The 22,954-nt window shown below is 49.7% G+C and overlaps 1 protein-coding gene across 1 annotated transcript in view; it reads left to right on the top strand.

Moving 5' to 3' along the window:
- Positions 1 to 22,954, top strand: part of TNN (tenascin N) — an 80,723-nt gene that overhangs the window by 18,695 nt on the left and 39,074 nt on the right. Inside the window, exons 2-7 of the mRNA XM_039881112.1 lie at positions 8,007 to 8,053; positions 12,588 to 13,136; positions 17,858 to 18,301; positions 19,442 to 19,723; positions 20,182 to 20,445; positions 22,231 to 22,416. Of these exons, the coding sequence (XP_039737046.1) occupies positions 12,836 to 13,136; positions 17,858 to 18,301; positions 19,442 to 19,723; positions 20,182 to 20,445; positions 22,231 to 22,416 (1,477 nt within the window). The 5' untranslated portion in view covers positions 8,007 to 8,053; positions 12,588 to 12,835. The remainder of the gene's footprint in view (positions 1 to 8,006; positions 8,054 to 12,587; positions 13,137 to 17,857; positions 18,302 to 19,441; positions 19,724 to 20,181; positions 20,446 to 22,230; positions 22,417 to 22,954) is intronic.

Below are 22,954 nucleotides of genomic sequence, written 5' to 3'. Positions count from 1 at the left end.
GACCCGACAGATCCTAGGTGATGATGACAGTGTCACTCGCCTAGCTGCGATCCAAGCAGGTGTGGTCACCGCCATCCCCTGAGGGCCCCAGCGAGCCTTGCCTGCTGCGGACAGACCAGGACCCCCCGGCTACCGGGCCCTCAGGGATTCCAAACCTCCTGCCTCAGTGGAGTTTTGGGAGAAACACAGCATTCTCTTTCCCTGCGGCCCCAGTGCGCAAGGCCAGCGTCCTCTTGACTGTCAAGTGGATTCTGTCGCTCTTTCTGCCTCTGCGGCTGTGTGGGGGCCTCCGTCTCCCCTGTGCAGAGGGAAGTCTCTACTTACTCTGAGTTTGGGCTGACTCAGTGCCCTCCGGGGCGCTCTCCGCCAGCTGCTGTGGCCCCGGCCGAAACAGAATGTCTTGTGTGGTTTTAGGGATGAGGTCACACCCGTTTTCTCTCGCAGTGTCCTCAACAGATTATCATTTGGGGGAGTAAACAGTCGATAGGAAAGGAACGGCTTCTTTCTTCCACGTCATTTTCTCCTTTTTCTTTTTTCTTTTTCCTCTTCCTAGTTGTTCTAAATCCCAAACCCTGATGAAAAGGCAAAAACGTTAGCAATTTAGCGGACGTGAATTGCTTTTGGTAGCCGTGGGGATGGGAATAGCAGAGCCAGGAGTTAGTGGGACTCAAGGGTGGAAAAGTGCTGCAGATCCACGGGGCGAGCCCCGACGATGCCCGCGCACAGCGGGCGTGCCCTTTGCTGGTGCAGCTTCGCGGTCAGGTGACACTGCAGGTCACCTCACAGCCAGAGCAACAGACGTGGGTACAGCGAGTGTCCTTGTGTCCACAGTCCATGCTGGGGTTTGGGGGAGCACAGAGGAGGCCACGCTCACTTTACAGTCCGTGTCGTCCCTGACCCCTCCTCACGGCTTTCTCCCAGAAATCCGAAGACCCTAAACTTCTGTCCCATCCCCCACCTCCACCCGACTCGTGTTAGAATAAGGAACAGGTCTCTGGACAGGCCTTGTTTACTAGTTGTCCATCCAACCAGGCTGACCCGAATTCCGTCCGGATTTGTTTTAGAAAAGGACATTAAAATTGTGTTTCCTGGCGTTTGTTTTTTTTTTTTTTTTTCCCTCTGCTCTTTGCTGCATGAATAGTGTCCTCTTGTGTGTTGTTCGCCAGTCGCTTCCCGTCTTGTCTTTCCGAGGGTTGGGGTTTAAGTCACGACACTTCCTTAGCTTTCTCCGGATCGCAGCGCACAGTAGGCATTCGGCCCTCGGTAAATGCCTTGTCGTCGAGTGACTAAGTTCCCGGATTGAGTTTGACTTGCTGGACATCTGCCGTCGGGGCTCTATCTGTGGTTTGGCTTTCTTCCTCCCTCGGATGTAATGCATAGTGAGCGAGCACCCTCGACTCCTCTGCTCAAGGCAGAGAAGACAGGAAGAAAGTACAGTGGCAACCGCCTAAGTCGCTGCATCTCCACGGCACGCCAGGCGTCAGGACCCGAGTATCCTGTGCATCCCTGAGAAATCTCGTATGTGTTCCCTAAAGGTACGCGAGGAATGGAGAGGACCATGGATCATTCGCTTCTCTCATCAAACCCCCGGGGCGATGAGTCATTACATTAGTACTAAGTTTCTCCTGCTGCAGGGAAGGAACACTGGTCTGATTTCACCCCACGAGGGCAGACGTGATGACGACGAGGATCATATAGTCTGTTTTGTTTAATTCTATAGCTTCATCTCACGGAACAGTCCCTAACACACAGTATGCATTCAATAAATATTTGAATGGGGTTCAGTTATATTTGGCGTTACCTTGTGGATTACGGTGATCAGCAAAGTAGCAATTAGATTTGTCCCGTCGTTCATTCGAAGTCTGTCCTTTGAGGTTTGCCGTCAGGCCAAGTGTCTCTCGCTCTGATTCGATCTGGGATTCTGTAAGAAACCTCAGCCTCATGCTTTCAGTAACCACAGGAGTCTGCGTTTGCAGCAGCGAAGGGGAAGGGTGAGCCAGCAGGAAAAGCTGATGTCATGAAGACAGAGAACAGGCCCACACATGCGGGCACTTCGCTGTCGCATACATGTGACTGCGTGGCGTGTCCACGGCTGCCACCAAGGCCTTTTCCCAGATTCCCATCCTCCCTTTGCTTCATCGATTGTCCTTCGCCCTCCTCCAGTGATAAGTTGGGTTCTGATTCATGTTGATGTTCATACTGGGGAAGAATCAGGGAGGATAGGCACCAACTTGTGATTGTCGACAATATCATTTGGATTAAGACGTCAGGGCCAGCCCCTTCCCCCAATGGCAGCAGACTTGTCCAGCTCCTCTCCAAGTTTCTGTCAGTGCCTAGAAACTTCGGGCCTTCTGAACGCAGCTGCAGAGCGTGTGTCTGCAGAGTGTTTACGCCGAGCACGGTCTCCTGCAGGCGTTCGTAAGCATCCTGCCAGTTACCAGCCGTCTTTGATCCTCATTCCTCAGTCTGAATTGCCGTTCGTCTTTCCGACCCACTCAGACAGGCATACCCGCTGTGACTCATATGCTCCCTGGTACTTGCTGCCCACCAAGGCATGCGCGAAGGCACCCTCCTGCACATTCAGATTCGCATACTCACCATGCGCCCCGTGCCTGTGGCAAAGACCCAGCTCATCTCCATCTCCCTCTGTGGTTATGCCTGGCCAGATCCTTCAAGTGTAATTGTTTCTGAAAGTTAGCTTTCAGCCTCCCCCCAGACCGCAGAGGTCTGCCAGGTGAGGCTGCCAGGGTTTAAAGAGGCCCCGCTTCCCCTTGCCTCGGGCCTTTTTCTTCTCCTGGAACATGCGATGGAAAGGAGGACAGACCTTCTTCTGCACTTGTCTGCTGGCTCCTTCTGGAACACAAACTGACACATGGTTCGTGTGGCGCCGAGGCTCGTCATAGAGGCTGTCGGACGAGCTGCGGTTAGTTTTGGAGTTGGCTAGACCAAGAAGATTCCTGGGGGATGTTTTCTGTCCTTTGTCATTGCTGAGGGTGATGGCCATAAGAACCAAGCAAAAATAATGATGGCCTTTGAAATTCTGGGTTTTAAATCCAGCTCATTCGGGTCAGTGGTGACTTGGGTTAGAGGACATATTTTTTGATGAGAAATATATTCCTAACAGGCCACTCTCTGCTTCCTATCTCCACGCCATGGGCTTAGTTCATGTGTATTGAGTGCTTACTCTGTGCCAGGCACTGCCCCCAGTAACGATTCATTTAGTCCCACTCATGGGTAGGTGCTCTTATGATCCCATTGAACAGGTCAGGCAACTGAGGCAGGAGAGAAAAGTGCCTTGCTCAAGGCCAGATGAGTGAGCGGTGCCACTGGGGTGCGAACCCGGGTAGTTTGATTAAAAGTAAGGGGACATATCAATCCCCCATCACTTGGAATTTCTCCTGGTTCCATCTGAGCTAGTCTGACCCGGATACCCAGACAGTGAGCTCCAGAGAAGCGTTCTTTTTAAGCTGGAGTCGTAAAGGGCATCCGTGTTGTTTCCTGTTACCGTTGGGATCTGAAGAGGCACAAACACTCAAGCCCCAAGAGTCACATTTACGCCTTCAGCCTAGACTTTTGTCCCGAAATGTGTGCCACCTGATCAGTGATCAGACATCAGCATTTTAGTGTGAGTCGCCACATTAACCCACTTCGTTTTCAAGACATGGTGCTCAGAACAGATAGATCGTAATGGAGGGAGAGGAACAAAAGGGGCCAGAGGAAGAGGGGGCTGGAGAGGGCCTTGCAGAGCACGACTGCAGGGGCCAGGCGGACACGGCCCTTCGGAAACATAGCTCTGTCCTCGACGCTACAGAATCGTGCCCTTGAAAATCAAGATCAGAACAAGGGCGCCAGCTTTCAGTGCTTCTATTCAATTATGTCCGGAATGATAAGGACAGAAAAGAAGGGGATGGAACTGTCATTATTTAGATGATGTAATTATTTACATAGAAGCTGGTGAAAATCTACAGAAAAATGATTGGAATTAATAAGAGAATAAAATCAAAAACATAAGGTACCTTAGAGGAAATCTAACAAAAGACATATGAGACCCCCCTAGAGATGATTATAAAACTCTGTCGACGTAAGGTCTGTGTAAATGGAGCGAGAGCATGTTTTGGGCAGGAAAACTCGGTGTCGCGACCATATCCACAGCCTCTGCGTTAGTTTGCTAGAGCTACTGTAGCAGAGTACCGTCCACGGGCTGGTCTAAACAACAGAAAATTAATATTTTCACAGTGCCAGACGCTAGAAACCTGAGATCAGCAGTGGCTTCTTCTGAGGCCTCTCTCCTTGGCTTGTAGACGGCCGTCTTCATACGGTCATGCATGTCTGTCACAATCTCCCCATTTCATAAGGTCGCCGGTCATATTGGATTAGAGATCACCCCTATGACCTCATTCAACTTTCATCGCCTCTTTACAGACCCTATCTCCAAATACGCTCGCATTCTGGGGTAACAGGTGTAAACACTTCAACATATAAGTCTTGAGGGGACACTCTTCAGCATGTGACATTTTCTAAATTTATCTGCAAATTCAGGACTACCCCACTCAAATCCCAACAAAGCTTTTCATGGAATTTGACAATCGGAAAATGAGTTTATATGAAAGAAAAGAGTTCAAGTATACGCTAAAATTTTTTTGAAGAAAAGAATGAGAGGGTAGGGTACGCTTGATTGGATATTAAAACTTATTTTAAAAATGTACAGCCTCTGGGCCCATGATTTTAAAATGGTTAAGATAATAATCCATTTCAGGAGAGTTAAATGGGACAGAGGCGGTTAAACACACACCAAGCGCGCTGTCTCCAGAACTGCCTCACCCGGGGCCTTTACTCACCTGCGTGGAGTGTCACCAACTCTAGGTCCAGGACTGTTCCAGTTTTGAAGAATCCCACCATCAGCAGAAGCCGAAGGCAGTGCAGGAAATCTAAATTTCTTTGATCACCGAACTTGATAGAAGCTAAAAAAATTACATTTTTAACAAGATTTTTGTAACTTTCCTGCAATCTGTCTTGAATAAATTAAAAGTATTAAAAAATTTTTTTAAAAGAAATAAGGCAGAGTGTCTTGCTATAGGAATAAACAAATAGATCAAGGGAACAGAATAGAGAATCCAGAAGCAAACCCACTTGTCTATGAAACCTTGATAAATAAAGGATGACATAGCATATTAGAGGGGCAGACATGGCCTATTCGATAAAGGGTGTTGTAACAACTAGATAGCCATATGGAAAAATAAAATAAAATTGGATGCTTTCTTTATACCCTGGACAAAAATAAATCCTAGGTATATCATAAACCCAAATGTGTTAAAGCACAACTTTAAAAACTCTATATAGGAAAGTATAGGTCATATCAAAATGCCAGAAAGAAAGTTAATAGAGATGCACAAGTCAGAAGAAATATCAATGCTTCAACAATACAAACAAAGGATTAGGAACCAGGATACATCAAGAACTACAAGTTTACAAGAAAAATAAAAATCCAGGACAGTTCCCAGAAACAGAACCAAAATAACATGTAAAAAGACACTTAATCTCATTAGTAATTAGGGAAATAAAAATCAGAACCAGGAGATACCATTGCCCATAATATAAAAATATAAAAATAATCATGTCAGTTGCAGGAGTAGGAGAGCATGTGGAATCGTGGGGAAGAGTCCCACATTTTTGAGTAGAATAGGTCTAATTACTCTGGTGAGTAATGTGGTCATATCTAGTAAATTTGAAGATGTGTGCTTTAGGGTCTAGAAACTTTCCCCCAAATACGGAAGACACTTGTAAAGATTATTAAGCATGACATGGCAAGTAACCGGAATAATCACCCTAACATAATTATTAACAGCAAAATGAGTAGATTTTTGTGGCTTATTCCTACAGTGCTATCGTACGTAACAGAAATAAATGGACTAGAGTAACATGTACCAGCACCGTGGCAGGTGGGCCCTGGGCAGACAGTCAGATTCCGATAATTCCCATCTACGTGTGCCCACGGCTTTGTGCAATCCTCTCCTCTTGAGTACAACTTGATTCTGATCAATAGACTATGGCAAAATCGATGGGAAAATACGGATACATTATAGAAGACTCCATCTTGCCAGACTAGCACGAGAGACATTTCTGCTGGCTTTGAAGAAGCCAGCTGCTCTGATGTGAACTGCCTGGGGAAGGAGAGGGCCACGTCTCAGGGAGCTGGCGTCCTCTGGGAACTAGGCTGCTCAGCCATATCGACCCCAGGAATTCATTATACCAATAACCTGAAGAAACTGGGAAACAGATTCTTCCCCAGGCGGGCCTCCGGATGAGGACGCAGCCCAGCCAGCGCTTTGATGGCAGGGGACCCAGTGAGGCCACACCTGGACTCCTGATCCCCCCAAACTAGGAGATAATAAATGTGTATTGTTTTAAGCCACTACCTTTGTGGTAGTTTGTTATACAGCAAGAGAAAACTAAGACAAGCATAGATAAAAAAACATACTATTGCTAGAAATAAAGCAAGCTGCAGCAAGATAGACACACAACAGGTATGATACCTTTTACATAAAGCTTAAAAGCATACAAAGAAGGTCTATATCCTGTTTGGGTTACGTATACATGTGTGCAGTAAAGCCATAAAGACATACACTGCCATGATAGTTCCAACTTCAGGAAAGTGTTTTTTCTTGTGGAGGGAGGGGAGTATGATCAGAGGAGCATATGCGAGGACTTTAACAGTGTCTATAGTGTTTGATTCCCTAAGTTGGGTAGAGATATAAGAGTATTTATAATACTTTTCTCTAAACCTCTTTGTAGATCTGAAATATTCCACAACGCACAAAAAAGTCTGTCTTCAGCTTTAGGCTCCAGTGGGGCTGACGTTGTGTAGTAATGAGTTTTGCCCACTTTGCATTTCTCACACCTGAAATTGGCAAGGAGTGGGAGAAAGAAGAGCCTGTAAGGCCCGGCCGGAGGTGGACTTGGGATAACAGAGGGAAGATGGGAGGAGAGAGGGCCAGGGCGATGGCAGCCTGCAGGGGAGCACTGTGGGCGCCCTGTCCCTCAGTCGCTCAGGGGGCCACCCACAGACTCATCTCCCAGAGATCACAGATGGCTACAAATGGGTGAGCTCAGCAGTTCCACAATAAAACCTTGTCATTACCTGTGGCTTTCCCCTTGCATGCAATGGACCGGTTACCACACAGCAGGCTTGCTGTAATCCTACACTCTTAGAACACAATAATTAAAAAAAAAAGACCCAAGATGTTGATAGTTAGGCTATTAGGGAGAATCAAAATATTTTAAAACAACAATAAGCAAAAAAAAAAAAAAGCCACAAAATCCTGGACAGCCTGGTCTTGAAGAACATCTCGGAGATGGGAGGCTCCACCAGATGGTAAAGAAAATGATTGGATTATCTATCTTTTTTTTTTTTTTTTTAGCAGGTTAGTCATCTTCAGGGAAGGGCAGTGGGGTCTTTTTTCTCTTTGATTCACAGCCAGGAAGTTGGGGAGATGTTATGATACCTCGGTAGTATCAAAGAACCTCTAATCCCAGAAAGACTGAGAGAAGAATTTCCAGTGGTGTGCTGGTAATGTCTCACAGCTGACTCTCTAGAGAGGAAGAGCTCGTCTCTGATTTCCATGGAATAAATACTCTCACAGTGGCTGATTTTTAGGCTGCCAGTGGAAGGTCACTGAGTGTCCAGTTGGGGAGAGTCAGGGAGAGATGCACATAGTCAGCCTTTGAAAACGCACACAGGTTGCCTCCCACGTACACCTGAAGCTCCCTTCCTAGCAGAGTGGCGAGCATCCTTGCCGGAGGTCTCGGCCACAGGGAGGATGACTGTTGTCAGGGAGCAGACTCCTCTATCTACGGCCTCTCTTGCTCCTTCTCACCCCAAAGACGTTGAGATTTCACTGTTCCACTTATGTAAAAGTACTTCCTTCATAGCCAAACATTTTTAGAGGCTAAGAACGTATTAAACACCTTAACCAAAACTCTATATATATTTTTTTTTTTTTGAAAAGCCACAGAGATGAGCGTCCTCTGTGAAGAAGCCTGGAACTCAGTGTTGGTGATGGGGTTCAACTTACATACAATACACCCCACTGTCACCTGGAAGGCAGATCTCCCTGCAGGTCCTCGGGAAAGCTTCATTTGGGACTAAGTTTGGAAGCCCCCCTTGCAGAATTTCAAATCTCTGGGTCAGTTATCTAGTGCCCTGAGAGTTTTGCAGACTGAAGGGCATTTTCTGTGAAAAGTCAGGAGGTCGGTATCGGGTAAAATGATTTTTTGGACAATAACATAGCACTCTAACCCAGTTGGCTTAAATAAGGCAGAAATATGTTATCGCGGATAGTAAATCCCAAGGTTGGTTAATTCCGGGGCTCCAGAATGTCGTTCAGGACCCAGATTCCTCCCACACATTTTGCTCTGTCATCCTTTGTCCTCTTTTGCTCTCCTCAAGATTCCGAGATGCCTGCCATGTTCCAGGCAAGCATGGCAACGGTCATTGGAAGGGGAAGGACCAACTCTTTTCTGTAGGAAAACTTTTCAGAAGCTCCATTTGGCAGAATTGGGTCAGATGTCCTCTCCTAAATGAAAGCATGCCGAAGAGACTGGTATTACTATGATTAGCTTAGAATAAATCAGGATTTAACCATGAGTCACATGAGGTAGAGGGAAACACCCAGACAAAATTGTCGTCCTGCTGGGTAGACAACTGTGGTCCCGAGGATTCTTTCACCGTTCTGATCCCAACACTGTTGACTCAGATCAGTTTGGTCCTTTTGGCTGATCGGAGAGATACACTTGACTCAGACCCATCAACTTGATTAGAAACAAATTATGCTATGTCTGCTAAATTGATTAACCTCAAGGTAAATTTATTAAAAAGTATTTGTTAAGGACCTACTGGGAACCTGGCACTTCAAAGCTGCAGCTGTTTAGCACTGGGCTCACTGACGTGTAGACGTGGACGATTGGACTTAGAAGTCCTAATCAGCTGACAGAGGAAGTAGAAATTTCTTCCAGTGAGCAGAAGTAAATACCTTTCCAACAAATGGTGCTGGGACGACTGGATATCCACGTGCAAAAGAATGGAGTTGGACCCTTACCTCACACCATATACCAAAATTAACTCAATATGGATCAGTGACCTATATGAAAGAGCTGGAACTATAAAAAAACTTAGAAGAAAACTCGTAGAAATTATCACCTTGGATCAGTCAGTGGTTTCTTATATATGATACCTAAAGCATAAGCAATAAAAGAAAAAAAATAAACTGGACTTCATCAAAATAAAACAATTATACGCTTCAAGGATCCTACCAAGAAAGTGAAAAGACAGGTCAGGGAATGGGAGAAAATATTTGCAAATCATATATTCGTTAAGAGTCCAGTGTCCAGAATATATAGAACTGTTACAACTCAACATAAAAATACAGATAATACAATTAAAAATGGGCAAAGGATTTGAATAGACAGTTCTCGGAAGAAGATGTACAAATGGTCAATAAGCACATGAAACGATGCTTGCTCAACATCATTAACCATTACTCAAAACTCAAGATATTACTTCACACCTGGCAGGATGATATAATAAGAAAAAAAGACAATAACAAGTGTTATTGTCTCAAAGAAAATAATGGTAATGTCTGAACAACCCTGTAACTGTACTAAGAACCACTGAACCGTAGAAGGGTGAGTTTTATCCTATGTGAATAATATCACAGTAAAAATATTTTTATGACTGTCTCAGGCCTTTGAGTGTCTAGGACAAAAAAAAAAAATCAGTGGGCTAATAAATGCTTAGTTTGCAAAATTTATAAAACTCTTTTATGATTCTGAAATTTCCACATGCCATTTTATCTCCTCCTACTTCCTTGGTCCAAATAGCTTACTCTGCAGGTCGGAGCTTCTCAACCCTGGCTGAGCATTTTAGAATTGCCATGGGAGCATTCAGAAAATGTGATGCCATGGCCTGACCCACGGCCAATTAAATGAGTCTCTGGTTCCCGTCTTCCCAAACCTCAGCATCCTATTTTATTAAAAACTCCCAGGTGATTCGCCACGTGCTGTCAAGACTGAGAAATTAAAGACCAGACAAGATCTGAGAAGCACTGAGTCATATTATGAGGTAGTCCTTTAGCTAAATCTTTTTTTCCTTCTTAGGGCAGGTAAATTGAGATATAATTTATATACATTGAAGTTTACCCTTTTAACATATACAGTTCGATGAATTTTGACAAATGTATGCAGTCCTATGACAACCACCACAATCAAGATATCCTAAAACATATATTTCCATTACTCCCCCAAATGCCTCATGTCCCTTTGCAATTAATTAGTCCTTTCCCTCAAGTAGTAGATGCAAATGTTAGAATACTGTGCGACATTAAAAAACATGTCCTAGAAAACACATATAAGAAAATGGAGAAAGGAATTACTTGATAAAGTTTAGAGCAAAGAGCAGGAAAAAAAAAATCTATAATATAATCAAAACTGTTTAATCTTTTTTTTTAATACATGTGCACAGATATATGTACTTCCCCATATATGTTTACATTTGTAGAAGAAAAATCAGTGGTTATTGCTGATTGTGAGAATTACAGGAAATGTTAGTTTTGGGATTTTTTTTTTTTTTTTGTAGTTTTCTGCATGTTCTAGTTCGTCTACATGTTACTTTTATAATGAAAGTAATAATGACATCTACAACATAGCCATCTATGGGCAAATGAGGCTTGAAGAAACTCCTAAGAACCAATCTGCTGTCCCCTCTGAAGTTCCATGCCCCCAGCTCAAAATGCAGCCCTCTGCTCCCACGCACTTCAGGCCGTTGGCTCAGAGCAGTGGTTACCGCCAGAAGAGATTCATAAGATGGTGACTTCTACTTGACCCAAGAGAAGAAAACATTGACGGAAGAAGAATCGAGGTCTTTCATTGCCTTGAAAGGAGTAATAAACCTTCCTCTTTGCTGACTGCCGTATTCTGTCGTCTGTTTTTGCAGGCACTCGCACGTTTGAAGTCAAAGAGGCACATCCCTGTAAGCTCTGTTAGAGGTTTGAACTCAGAATCTACCTCAAACGGAAGGTGGCCCCGTGGGTGTAGAACATGTATGATTTGTAGCAGAGGGAGTGAGTGAACGACTGAGCCGAGACAAGATCTTGACCACGCAGGGTGTTTAGGTTTGGTTTCAGCAAACTCCTAATTGAAGAAACAAAGACACATCTTCCAGTCAAACGGACCCGGAGCAGCTGAGCCCGGCTGCAGGGCCCCGAACCAGACACGCCGGAGTCAGGCTCCCTCGGGCCAGCGCATTGGTCTGCTGGGTTTTAGGTGATTTCTTAGGACAGAAAAATTGGAATGCAGTCGGAATGCTTTTTCCTACATTTTTCTCAAATAGAAGAAGATGATATATAATAACATGTTGGTCGAACCGTCATTTGAACCAGTAACTTTGTGTTTTTTTCAAGTTGTTCTGGAATGGGATACAGGACAAAATAATGGGTTGAAATTAGTTTCAAGTTAAATGATTCCTGTAGTTTGGGTATAGGCTCCGTCTCATTTTTCCATTGTTGCAGAGCAAACCCCTCCAAAATACAGCAACTTAAAACAATTACTTATTTGCTCATAATTCTGTGGGTTGGCAGTTCGGGCTAGACTGGGCTGGGCTGACTCACAGAGCACTGGCTGGGCTTGTTCACATGTCTGGGGCCTCAGCTAGGATGGCCAGGCCTCTTTCTCCTTGTACTTTTTCATTCCAAGAGGGTGACAGCAGACACTGCAAGGCCGCTGGAGGACCCAGCTCAGAATCGTAATGTCACTTAGCCACATTCTATTGAGCAAAGGAAATCGCACAGGTAGGCCAAGTTCAAGTAGTGGGGAAGTAAACTTAACGTCTCGTGGGGAGGAGCTGCAAAGGATCTGTGGCCATTTAAAATCTACCATGGACTCCCAACCTAAAGACAGCGGTGACGCCAAACGAACAGAAAGCTTTGGAAACTGGTTTCCTTCTCTCCGACCCATCGCTTGTCCCTGGCTGTGACTATTTTGTCCTGGGGTTCCCTACGTATATCTCTCTATGTTCTCAGCAGGATGGCAGTAAATCACTTTGCTACTGAGAAATTCACTGAGCCATGTCAGCCGCTTAGAATGCCTTCAGCTCTCTAAAACAAAACCCTGACTGAGAAAGCTCTGAAGCAGGATAGCTTGAGGGGTAGTTCATTCAGCCGCTTAGCAACGTAATAAAAAATCAGATTCCTCCCTCCTTTCTGCTCTGCCGTCCTTGATATGTTTTCTCTGTCTTTGGAGCTCACTCCGTATGTTTGGTTGCAAGGTGTCAGACAGTTTCGGGTGTTATATAAGGATGTGACGATATCTCTTCTTTGGGTCATTTAGTTTTTGAATGAAGGAACCTTTCCTTGAAGCTCTGCCAGCAGCCTCTCCCTACATCTCACTGGCCCTGAATGCACTGCATATTCTTGCCCGAGTCAGTGCCAAGGGCAACAGGATCCAGGTTAGAGGAATCTCATAAGGCAGGACGACTACATGCAATGAGTTACCCTGGGTTACTCATTTGCTTTTGTTTCGTTTTTCTTTTGCAATAGGAGAGAGACAACTGATAGAATTCGAACACGGTCTGCAAATTAGACAACGGTATTATGTCAATGTTAATTTCATCCCTTTGACCACTGTGTCGAGGTTATGCAAGAGTACGTCCTTGTTTGGGAGAGATATTACACACCGAAGTTAGAGGTAAAGAGGTGAATCATGTCTTTAAGTTATTCTCACATGTTTTAGGAAAAAATAGAATGAATGATAAAGCAAATGTGGTAAGATGTGAACATTTGGAGAAATGCACTTTCAAACCCCAGAGACCCAGCTCCTGGCCGGGAGACATGCAAACGCTTTTAACAACCTTCACCGGGATCTACTCAAATGGAAACAGCCTCCAGTATTTTTAGCCGCTGTGGTATCTCTTAACCGCTGGGCAGAGAAGGAACACCCCGGTCGGCTCCTCCCCTGGCCTGGCCGGGATTTAAACCCAGGGAAGGAAGCGAGGAGAGGAGAGGACCAGGGACCAGCACCGAGGCCTGCAGCCCAGGAAGTGGCCCCCGGGGCGGAAGCGTTGGCAGTGGTGCCCAGCAGCCTCCCAGGTAAGCACGCCGGTCTCCGAAGGCTTTACCTGTGAGAGGAGGAAGGGGGCCAGGTGCGAACGAGCTCCCGCGCCCCAGTCTCCCAGCCGGATCATCCAGGCAGTGTGACCAGTCTCTTGTCACCCCCATGCGGAGGGAAAGCCAGTTAAGGAGATGTTCCCCAGAACCCGAGTCATGTGTCACTCGCCAGGAGCACACGCAGGTGCGCCATGGGACTGAGCTCAGTTGTCTCACCTGGCCGAACGCAGCGGTGTGGCAGGGGACTTCTGCCTGGAGCAACAGGGTTTTGTATGAAATGTTTCCAGTAAGTCTAGCATGTTCTTTTCCTCTTTATTTCTTTGCTGGCTTCTGTCAATGTCGAAGTCCTTTTGTAATTTCTCTGTGCCTCACTTAAAAAAAATCCTAATATAGAACTTTTACTTTTGTTGTGATTAGGAGACTCTTGTAACTTCCCCCCTCCCCGGATTTTGTATATACCCATTAGGATGATGTTTGCAAATGTACTTGGAGAGCTTTGAAGTTTATTCAGACATTTAATTTTATAGGTTTTGATTCTTATTTGGAAGAGGACAACTTCTTTTCCCCAGATTCTCATGCTATTACTCTCATGGTGTCTCAAAGAAGACATTTTGAAACATTTTAGCACATGACGTGAAAGACTAGTTTTTGGAGGTCTTTGTATTTATCTGTTTAATTTTGTGGTTGGGAGAGAGCTGGGGGGAGGAGAGGGAAAGAGTGAGTGAGAAGAGTCACTTCAAAGCACGAAACTTGAGTTGCTTATGTGAGCGTTAAAAAAAAAAAAATCCTAATAAAAAAATAACAAACTACCCACATCTGGACATAGGTTAGCCACAGTTTCTCAAGTCCACTGGTTCTTGGAGAAGCCAACGCCATCACCCAGGTATCAGCGGACGCCTGCTCAGCCGGGACTATAGGTTGGTGGCTGGCAGAGCACAGGATCTGCACAGAAAGCATCGGGGGTGTTTGACGGCTGGACGCTCGTTGAATTCAGAGTCGAGCAAGGTGACGGTGTTGGGAGAAGGGACTTAGCAGGAATAGAGAGCAGCAGCAGCGGTTTCATTTTTCCTAGGGTGGAGGGGAGAAAACCACCTGACATTTTTTATGCGATTTCATGTCCTGCCGTGTCCCCAAGTTTGCGGGCCGCCACCGAGTCCTGAAGGAGGGGAAACGGGACGGGACGGCTTCGAATCCTCTTGTGGCTTCCGGTTGCCATTGCGGCCTCATTCTGTGGTTTGAAACGCAGGTTAGACCGAGGTCTGTTTCGGAGAAGATGCCTGAGGACACTGTGCCCAGAGCCGCTGGGAACTCGTGTCTGTCCGCCACCCGCTCCAGAGCTTCGGCTTCTGGATACAGACGTGAGGTCACGGCTCAGGTTCTGTAGCAGCACCTGGAGCCGCCGGTCTGCGAGCCGATGGAAGCGGGGGGCCAGGGGCACGAGCAGTTCTGTAGGTGCCAGGATCTCAGGCCTGATGCCTGGACCGGCCAGGCTTTGCCGGGTTCGCCACACAGACTCGCTGCTGATGCCCACCAGCCACCATCTCAGTATGAGCCATTGTCTCGGAGACAGACCCCGAGTGCAGGTGGAGCCGGGCAGGCCCTTGGCAATTAGCAAGGACAAGCCTGTCCTCTTTGGGGGGCGGCTGGAACGTGAACGTCATCCCCACACGTTAAGGAGAGGCATTCCAGCTGCTGCTTCGTGTGCCCCCTTCAGCATCGTTCCGTGGAGGCAGAGTTTGTCATCAGCTGCCCCTCCCACCTGTGGGGAAGAAGGCTAATTGTATGTAAGGTAATAAATGCCCAGTTATTCTGGAGGCCGGGCGTTTGGTTCGACATGGTCAAAGGTCCCTGAATGTATGTCCTCGTGTCCACTTGATCTCATCGTGTGTAAGTCCGGGTACTCCCGCAAAAGCAAAAGGAAGGTCTGATTGTGAGAAAGGGGTTCGTTCCTGGGGGTAAACGAGCAGCTTTGTCTGGGGTTCGGGAAGTGCTTTCATGCACAGACCAGGTGCTGAGAAACGGTGGCCACCATTCCCATCCCTCGTCTGAGCAAGGCGGACTAAGACTGAGCACGAAACAGCCACGCCAGCCCATGGCCGCCCGTGGAAAAGTGACGGAGTGCTGAGGCTGGGTGAGGGACACTGTCCTTTATGTCATCCAGCCTGTGGTGTGGGCGGACTCGACGGGAAGAGTTTCTCATGGAAGGGGGGCCGCACACAGTGAGGGTCACCTGCAGGGATTTCTGGGGTGCTCACTGGCTGCGTGCCACTCAGCTGAGCGAAGCCTGGAGTGTGACCCTATTAAGCCTTTTCACATAAAACGAGGTTTTCATTCTCACCCACACCTAGCCGTCTGTAGAGACTACCTGTGCAGAGTTCCGTGTCACAGAGACCAGAAATAAAAATGCTCACGTATGTCCTGGGTCTGCCTGGAGTGTGACCTAGCAGAAGCTGTGCCGCCTTGGGCATTGTGCCTGCAATTCCTTCATAGTTCAGTGATGTCCACCCTGTCATTTGGGGACAGAATATCTTTTAAGTGACTCCACTGGAAATCCGTGATAATACAGTTTTTCTAAAACCCCATGGCAGTGCCCTCATTTGCTTGTGGTTAACTCTAAAGGCAGGATGAGGTAATACGTGGCCCAGAGATAATAAGCACAAAGGTCTGTAATGGCGGCTGAGAAACTGGCTGCCGCTCTCTTTGGCGTCAGTAGTAACTTTTACTCCTGACCGGAGTGTATGTCCTCCTTTGGAGAAAATAAGGTGACCTGGAGACCATCGGTCGTGGGATCGGGGAAGACCACCCGGGCTCAGAGTCCATCCTCCTCCTTTGGCAGAGGCTTGGTCAGCACCTGCCGCTGCAGAGGGAAGGCTCGGGGCGTGTTGTGTTTCCTGGGAAGCGAGACGCACCCAGGCTTTACCCCGCTGTGGGAGAAACACCGACGAGCTTTCCAGGGCTCATGCTTGGCTCGGAGGAGGCGCAGGCATAGGATTTAGTTACTGAGCAATTACCGTTTAATTGAGCAGCTTGTATGTCTTGGGTTTCCTTTACTTTCAAAGAACCCCTCTCTTAAATACAAAAAGACGTTTGGTCTTTTTTTTCACGTGTAGTAATCCTTTCATTGGATTTGCTGATTTCGGGCAGTACACACAGCAGGGAGAGGAAGAACGCAGGCATGGGCGATAGACAGGCCTGGAGTTTTTATCCCAGCTCTGCTGCTTATTAGCTGCATGTCCTTGGACCAGTTACTTAACCTCTCTAAGCAATTATAAAAAATGATATTAGTTGACTCCCAGGATATTAGTGTTTAAACGAGAATAATGCTCATAAAGTGTTTGGCACAGAACCCATCATCTAATAAGCAGATGCAGAACATCAGTGACTATTCTAGTTTAACACACAAACTATCACTTTGGCCAGGACTGTGCTATGAGGCTGGGGATACAGAGGGGACCCACACAGTCACGGCCACTGTCATCCGCAAGCTTACAGAGTTGCCTGGGATAGGCGCTCACAGCAGATTCAGGAGCTGTCCGTGTTTGGCTGTAAATTAAAGCCATGGGGGTAGCTGTGGCCACCGAGAAAGAAAGGGAAGTCATGCTCAGCAGTTGATGAAAAACAAACCAAACCTCAGAACATTTACCGAGCACTTATTATGGGCTTGGCATGGCCCCCTGCAGTGTGAGGCGGGCGCTGTCATTCCCGCTTTATAGCGGAGAGGAAAAGCTGGGGGATAAGCAGCCTCCGTGAGACTAGACGCCCAGGACACGTCTGGGTTGCCCTTGCAGCACCATAGCTGCCTGTCACAGGGGGGAAGGAGAGCCTGGGGTGGGCGGGGCACAGCCGCCAGGAGAAGGCTGGGCTTCCTGACTTCTCCAGCCTCCCGTACAGAAGCTCGCGCATCTTGAGTTGGCCACAGAAGCCCATTGTCAAGAGGCAGTCCTGTACCTGGGTTTAGATGAGAGCCACCACGACAGCCCAATGAGGGACATTCTGTGAGTAAATCTGAGGCATACACTGGGTCTCCTGTCATCTGCCCTGCCTCCATGTGTTGTCATCGGGAATGTGCCGTCTCAGAGAGGGGCTGGGGAGAGGGATCCACACCTCCTGCTGGTGGCACAGGAGGCAAAAGCTAACAGTCTGCTCTGGCCCAGGTGGCCTGGCCTGACTGACAAACCAGACTGCCTGGGTGCCGACAGAGTTGAGGGTGACCGAACCTCTTGGCATGTGTGACTCTGTGCTCTTACTCGGGAGGGCCCCAAGAGGAATCAGCTTTCCGTCCCATCCTTAAGAGGCTCACAACCTTCCTACAAGAGTAGCTAGCTATACCCAAAGTGCGTTTCTCTGAATGCCTTGCAGGAGAGCTAGGTATTTGTATTAGAGATTAGGGAGATCGAAGGCTGGCACTCAGCAGGCCCTCAATACAAGACAGTTCTCTTGGTCACGGTTAAGGTGCAGGTGAGCACAGGCTGACATGCGGAGAAGGGCCTCCGGTAGTGTGAACAGTGTAAGTGAGGGCAGGAGGCCAGAAAGGGTTCGGTGTGAGGAAGGAATGGAACAGTGTGGTCTGGACCCTCAGGAGGTATAGCAGGGAAGCTCTGGGCTGGTTTCTCAGCTTCCTGTGGACTCTCAGAATCCACTAAAAAGGCCACTTTCCACCAGCAAATCTCCAGGGCTGTCTTGGCGTTTTTTTCTGGATACAGGCCGCCTGGAGGGTCCGCTCCCCATCTCCCCAAGGATGGGTCTCCAGGGGACGTTCTGCTTCCTCCTGGGGCTCCTGTTTGGCTCTATGCTCTTGGTGGCCTCGGCCCCGGCAACTCTTGAGTCTCATGACTGCAGCGACAAGGAGCAACAACAGGTCACCGTCAGTCACACGTATAGGATCGATGTGCCCAAGTCCGCCCTGGTCCAAGTGGAGGCCGACCCTCCGCCCTTGGGTGACGACGGAGCCTCGCTCCTGGCCCCGGGGGAGGCCGAGGAACAGAATATCATCTTCAGACATAACATCCGCCTGCAGACGCCACCGAAGGACTGCGAGCTGGCAGGCCTTGTCCAGGACCTCCTGGGCCGGGTGAAGAAGCTGGAGGAGGAGATGGCAGAGGTGAAGGAACAGTGTGACACCCAGCGCTGCTGCCAAGGAGCTGCCGGTGAGCTCACCCCCTGGTATTCATTCAACAAACACTCAGTGAGCACCTTCTACATGCCAGGTGCTCCGCCAGCCTCCTGAGCACTGGTGCCTTCCGACCTCTCTGGGGGCTTTATCTCTGGCACTGGCTCCAGGGGGCATCCGGAGCATGAGCAGAGCGGGGCCTTAGAATGAGCCTGGACACCTGCTTCCAGGTGAGAAAGCTCCCCCAGGTGGGGGGAGGGAGGGTGTGTTTCACCTGAGGATCCATCTCGACTGTAGGGGACAGTGGTGGGGTAGAGTGGAAAGCCAGACGAGACTGGGGACGAATGCCAGTTCTGTCACTTCTTAGCTCCGTGACTTTGGGCAAATGCCTTAAGTCTCCTCAACTGTCCAGTGAGGATAATCCTATCAACTAGTCTAGTTCTGAGAGTTCTACACGATGTACGTAAGATTTCTGGTCCTCAGATACTCAGCAAATTCTTAACTTTTGTTAGTAATAAAGCACTACAGTTCGATTTTGTGGCTAGTGAGCTCCCATCACCACTTTTTCATTTTCTTTAAAAAACATTTTTTTTTTTCTAACATAAACTAATCCTAATAACCAGGGGTCCTTCGCGCACATTCTTAAGCCCGAAGGACCTGCTGCCGTTCAGAGCACCTGGGGTGTGTTAGACCTGGACACTGCCGGAGTGAAGCCTGGAGCGCTTGCCCCGGGAGTCTCCGCATCGAAAGCGTTTTGGGGAAGGAAAGCAGGTGTTCTGAGAAACCCAGGGCCTGGCGCACTCCTCCACCTACCTGCCTCTTGCCGTCTAGCATCAGAGAGGGGACCCTGGCTTACCCCTTCTCCCGCCCCTCGCCCCCACAACTTCTGGGCTGCTTTGTAGCTGCTGCGGGTCCACTTTTCCCGGCTTCAGCGTGGGCTTATTTCCCAAGGACCTGGCGTGGGGAGGGGACGGGGCAGGTGGCTTTTTCAGGCAGAGAGGGGGGAACGTTTGTAGATTCCCGTCGGAGTCTGGCCCAGGTTGGAAGGGGCGGACCCCTGATCTCCTCCTGCGCCCCTCCCTCCTCCAGGGAATGAGCAGCGCAGGGCCTGCGCCGCCGCCCGCGTGCCCACCGCCGGGCCCTTGACCCCCGCCCACGCTCTTCCTCTCCCCGGCAGGTCCGAGCCGCCACTGCAGCGGCCACGGGACCTTCTCGCCCGAGACGTGCAGCTGCCGCTGCGAGCTGGGCTGGGAGGGCGCCGACTGCGCGCGCGCCGCCTGCCCCGGGGGCTGCAGCGGCCACGGCGAGTGCGTGCGCGGCGCGTGCCAGTGCCACGCGGACTTCACGTCCGAGGACTGCAGCGAGCGGCGCTGCCCGGGCGACTGCAGCGGCCACGGCTTCTGCGACACGGGCGAGTGCTACTGCGAGGAGGGCTTCGGCGGCCTGGACTGCGCGCAGGGTGAGCGGAGCGGGCCCCGGCCCGCGGCTGCCCCTCGTTCGGGGTCCTCACGGCCCCGGTCAACCATCCGTCACACTTAGTCCTCCGCAGGCGCTTCGGCCTCGAGCCCACATCAGAAGCCCCGGAGGGCTCGTTAAAACGCAGATCGCTGGGCCCACCCCGAGTTTCCGATTCGGCGGGTGGGGCGGGAGCGAGTGCGCACCTCTGACCCGTTCCCAGGTGGTGCTGCAGCGGCCGGGCTCTGGGAGCTGCCGGCGCGTGCGTGCGCGCGCGCGTGTGTGTGTGTGTGTGTGTGTGTGTGTGTGTGCGCGCGCGTGCGGTCAGCATCACAGCCTCCACACCCTCCACACCTGCCATCATACTGCTCAGTACGCAGGAGGTGCTCAGCATGTCCTCACTGGCTGTGGGGTCTCCCCTCCCTCCTCACCCTCTCCATCCTGTTCCCGCTCCTTCTGCAGTGGTAGCCCCCCAGGACCTGCAGCTGCTCAAGAGCACAGAGGAGTCCTTGCTGGTGAGCTGGACGCCCTCCGGCGAGGTGGACCACTACCTGCTCAGCTACCACCCCCTGGGGGCGGAGCTCTCTGCCAAGCAGATCCACGTGCCCAGGCAGCAGCACAGCTTCGAGATCCAGGGTTTGCTGCCGGGAACCAAGTACATAGTCACCCTGCGCAACGTGAAGAAGGAGGTCTCCAGCGGCCCGCGCCATCTGCTCGCCACCACAGGTGAGGCGGCAGCCAGGTGTCTCAGGTTCTCCAGGAGAGGCCTCGTTTGGAACATTTTCGTCCTTTGCCCCCACGACCACCCTTCCACGAGTCAGGCGGTTGTCCTGATTCGGGGCTGAAAAACATGGGTGCTGTAACCCTAGTTCTGGAGATAAGTCTCAGCCCTCACTCTCCTCTCTCTGCTCGCCAACTGCTGGGTCCTCCAAGCCAGTGACAGAGCCTGCTGGATTGGAACTCAAGGGGTCTTCTGCGCCCCTGAGATTGGTGAGGTCTGATTGTCCTGTGCCCACACACAGACAGCCAGGGGTACGCCCGCACCCCCAGGCCCTCACTGAGCCTCGGCGCACTCAGCTACTTCAGGGTGGGCCAGGTGAGGACCTGCTGAAGCCACACATTAGATTCATCCGTGGAGGAAGGAGAGGGAGCAGAGGATGGCGACGAGCATTTAATGGAGAGATGATTTATAAAGGCATGGGTGGGGCTTGGATGGTGTCACTCTAGCTAGGACTAGGCTCAGAGTCTGGGGACATGTCTTCCATGTTCCAGACTTCGGGGCAGGCTCATCAGCCTGGGACCTGGCTGTGGGACTTCCACATACTCCCAAAGACGCCAGTCCCCTCTCCGGCTGCCACCCAGCAGTCCCTCCCTTGGGGCCACATCGGCGACCCATTCCTTTGTGTTAGTCATTGTATACATTTTTCCTGCATAGAGGGGTAAAATCAGCCATGACTGTAACACGGTACGGTGAATAGATGAGTACAGTGTATCTCCTTCACGGGATGGACAGGTTCCTGGTGGAGGTGCTGCAGTTTGGTTGAAGCTGCAGGAAGGTTACGCAGAAGGACCAGATTGAAATTTGCCCGCTTCACAGTTTTCCCTGGGCTTAACCCTTCGGGGGCATTCGAGAGCAGGGCTGTGGTCTGCAGGACACAGAAGGAGCGGGGTGCGTCATCAGCGTCACACTCAGGACACATGAAATGCGCTTCCTGGGCATTCCCCGGATGGCCCTGAGCCATGAGCTTCCACCCTGGGCTAGGTGTTGAAGGCCGGGGCCTGTAGCTGAAGAGCAAGTGTTCAGTTCAGAGCAGTCTGACCCCTGGGCTGAGTGGCAGTGATGGCCGGCCTGAGGGGAAGTTCAGTGCTCAGCCCAGGGTGGTGAGGACAGGAGGATATCGAATCAAAATCTAATCTTGGCGAATCAAAGGGTCGGAATCAAAGTCGAAATCCGGGAAGTCGGAAATCCGGAAAAGTCGGCAAAACTCGAGTCGAGAAATCGAAATAAAATCGAGGATCAATCAAACTCCGTGAATCCGTCGAAGTCCATCCAAATCCGTCGGAAATCTGAAAAATCGAAATCAAAATCGAGAAATCGTCAATCAATCCCGAAATCGAAATCAGGCGACTCATCGAAATCCGAAATCAATCATCGAAAAATCAAAATCAATCAGGGAAATCCGAATCAATCAGGTCATCAAATCCAGAAATCAAAATCAATCAATCAAAATCGATCGAAAATCCAAAAATCAAATCATCCAATCATCAAAATGTAAGTGGGGTGGAGCGGGGTGGGTGAGTGGGGAGAGGAGGCTCCCCGGCAGAGGGTCTGTCCTCCATGGACAGAGTGCACACCAAGACTTTATTGGCTACTTGAGTGGTTCTAGGATACGGGTTGGGGACTGTGTCTTCGGGCTGAAGCTGCTCTCAGCGCATCAGGATGGGGAGCCAGCCTGGTAGTTACAGACCTGCTGAGGCCACCACTGCCTTCTCTTACCGTCCCTGCCCTAGATCTTGCTGTGCTTGGCACTGCTTGGGTGACAGACGAGACGGAGCACTCCCTTGACGTGGAGTGGGAGAACCCCCCGACCGAGGTGGACTACTACAAGCTGCGCTACGGCCCCCTGACCGGGCAGGAGGTGGCCGAGGTCACTGTGCCCAAGAGCAGTGACCCCAAGAGCCGATATGACATCACCGGTAAGATGATGGGAGATGTTGGCTGCAGGTGCCGAGGCGGAGACAGTGGGCGCAGGGGACCAACATCTGTACAGCTCAGGTGTGCACGGAGGGTCCTGGGGCCTTAGGAATCACTTGAACCCTGACCTCGGAAACTGCCAGACGTGAGCCCGCCCTGGAGGCCCACAGACTATGCCCAGCACTGCAGAATGGACTCCGGAAGCATAAGCCCCAGTTAGCAGAGCACACGTCCAAAGTGTTCGCCTTGTGTCCTCCTGAAGACCCTGTCTGTGTCTCACGGTGGATATGGTGGCACATTCCTTTTGGAAAAACTCTGTGTGTGTGTGTGTGTGTGTGTGTGAGAGAGAGAGAGAGAGAGACACACACACACTAAGAAATTGATTGATGGGGATCGGTGTTTGTGGCACAATATGTGGAGGCTGAGGGGGGGAGGTCCTTGTCCCAGGTCCCCGAGTTAATGCTGGAGAGCAGGAATCGCGCTGTTAAGGAAGCAGGGCCCTGCAGGGCTGGCCACGTTTTGTGATGCCTGAAGCTTACA

Source organism: Pteropus medius, unplaced genomic scaffold (assembly GCF_902729225.1).
Source record: "Pteropus medius unplaced genomic scaffold, Ma_sr-lr_union100, whole genome shotgun sequence".
Lineage (NCBI taxonomy): Eukaryota > Metazoa > Chordata > Mammalia > Chiroptera > Pteropodidae > Pteropus > Pteropus medius.
The sequence above is the reverse complement of the archived record's forward strand: the minus strand, read 5'-3'. Positions and strand labels throughout refer to the sequence as shown.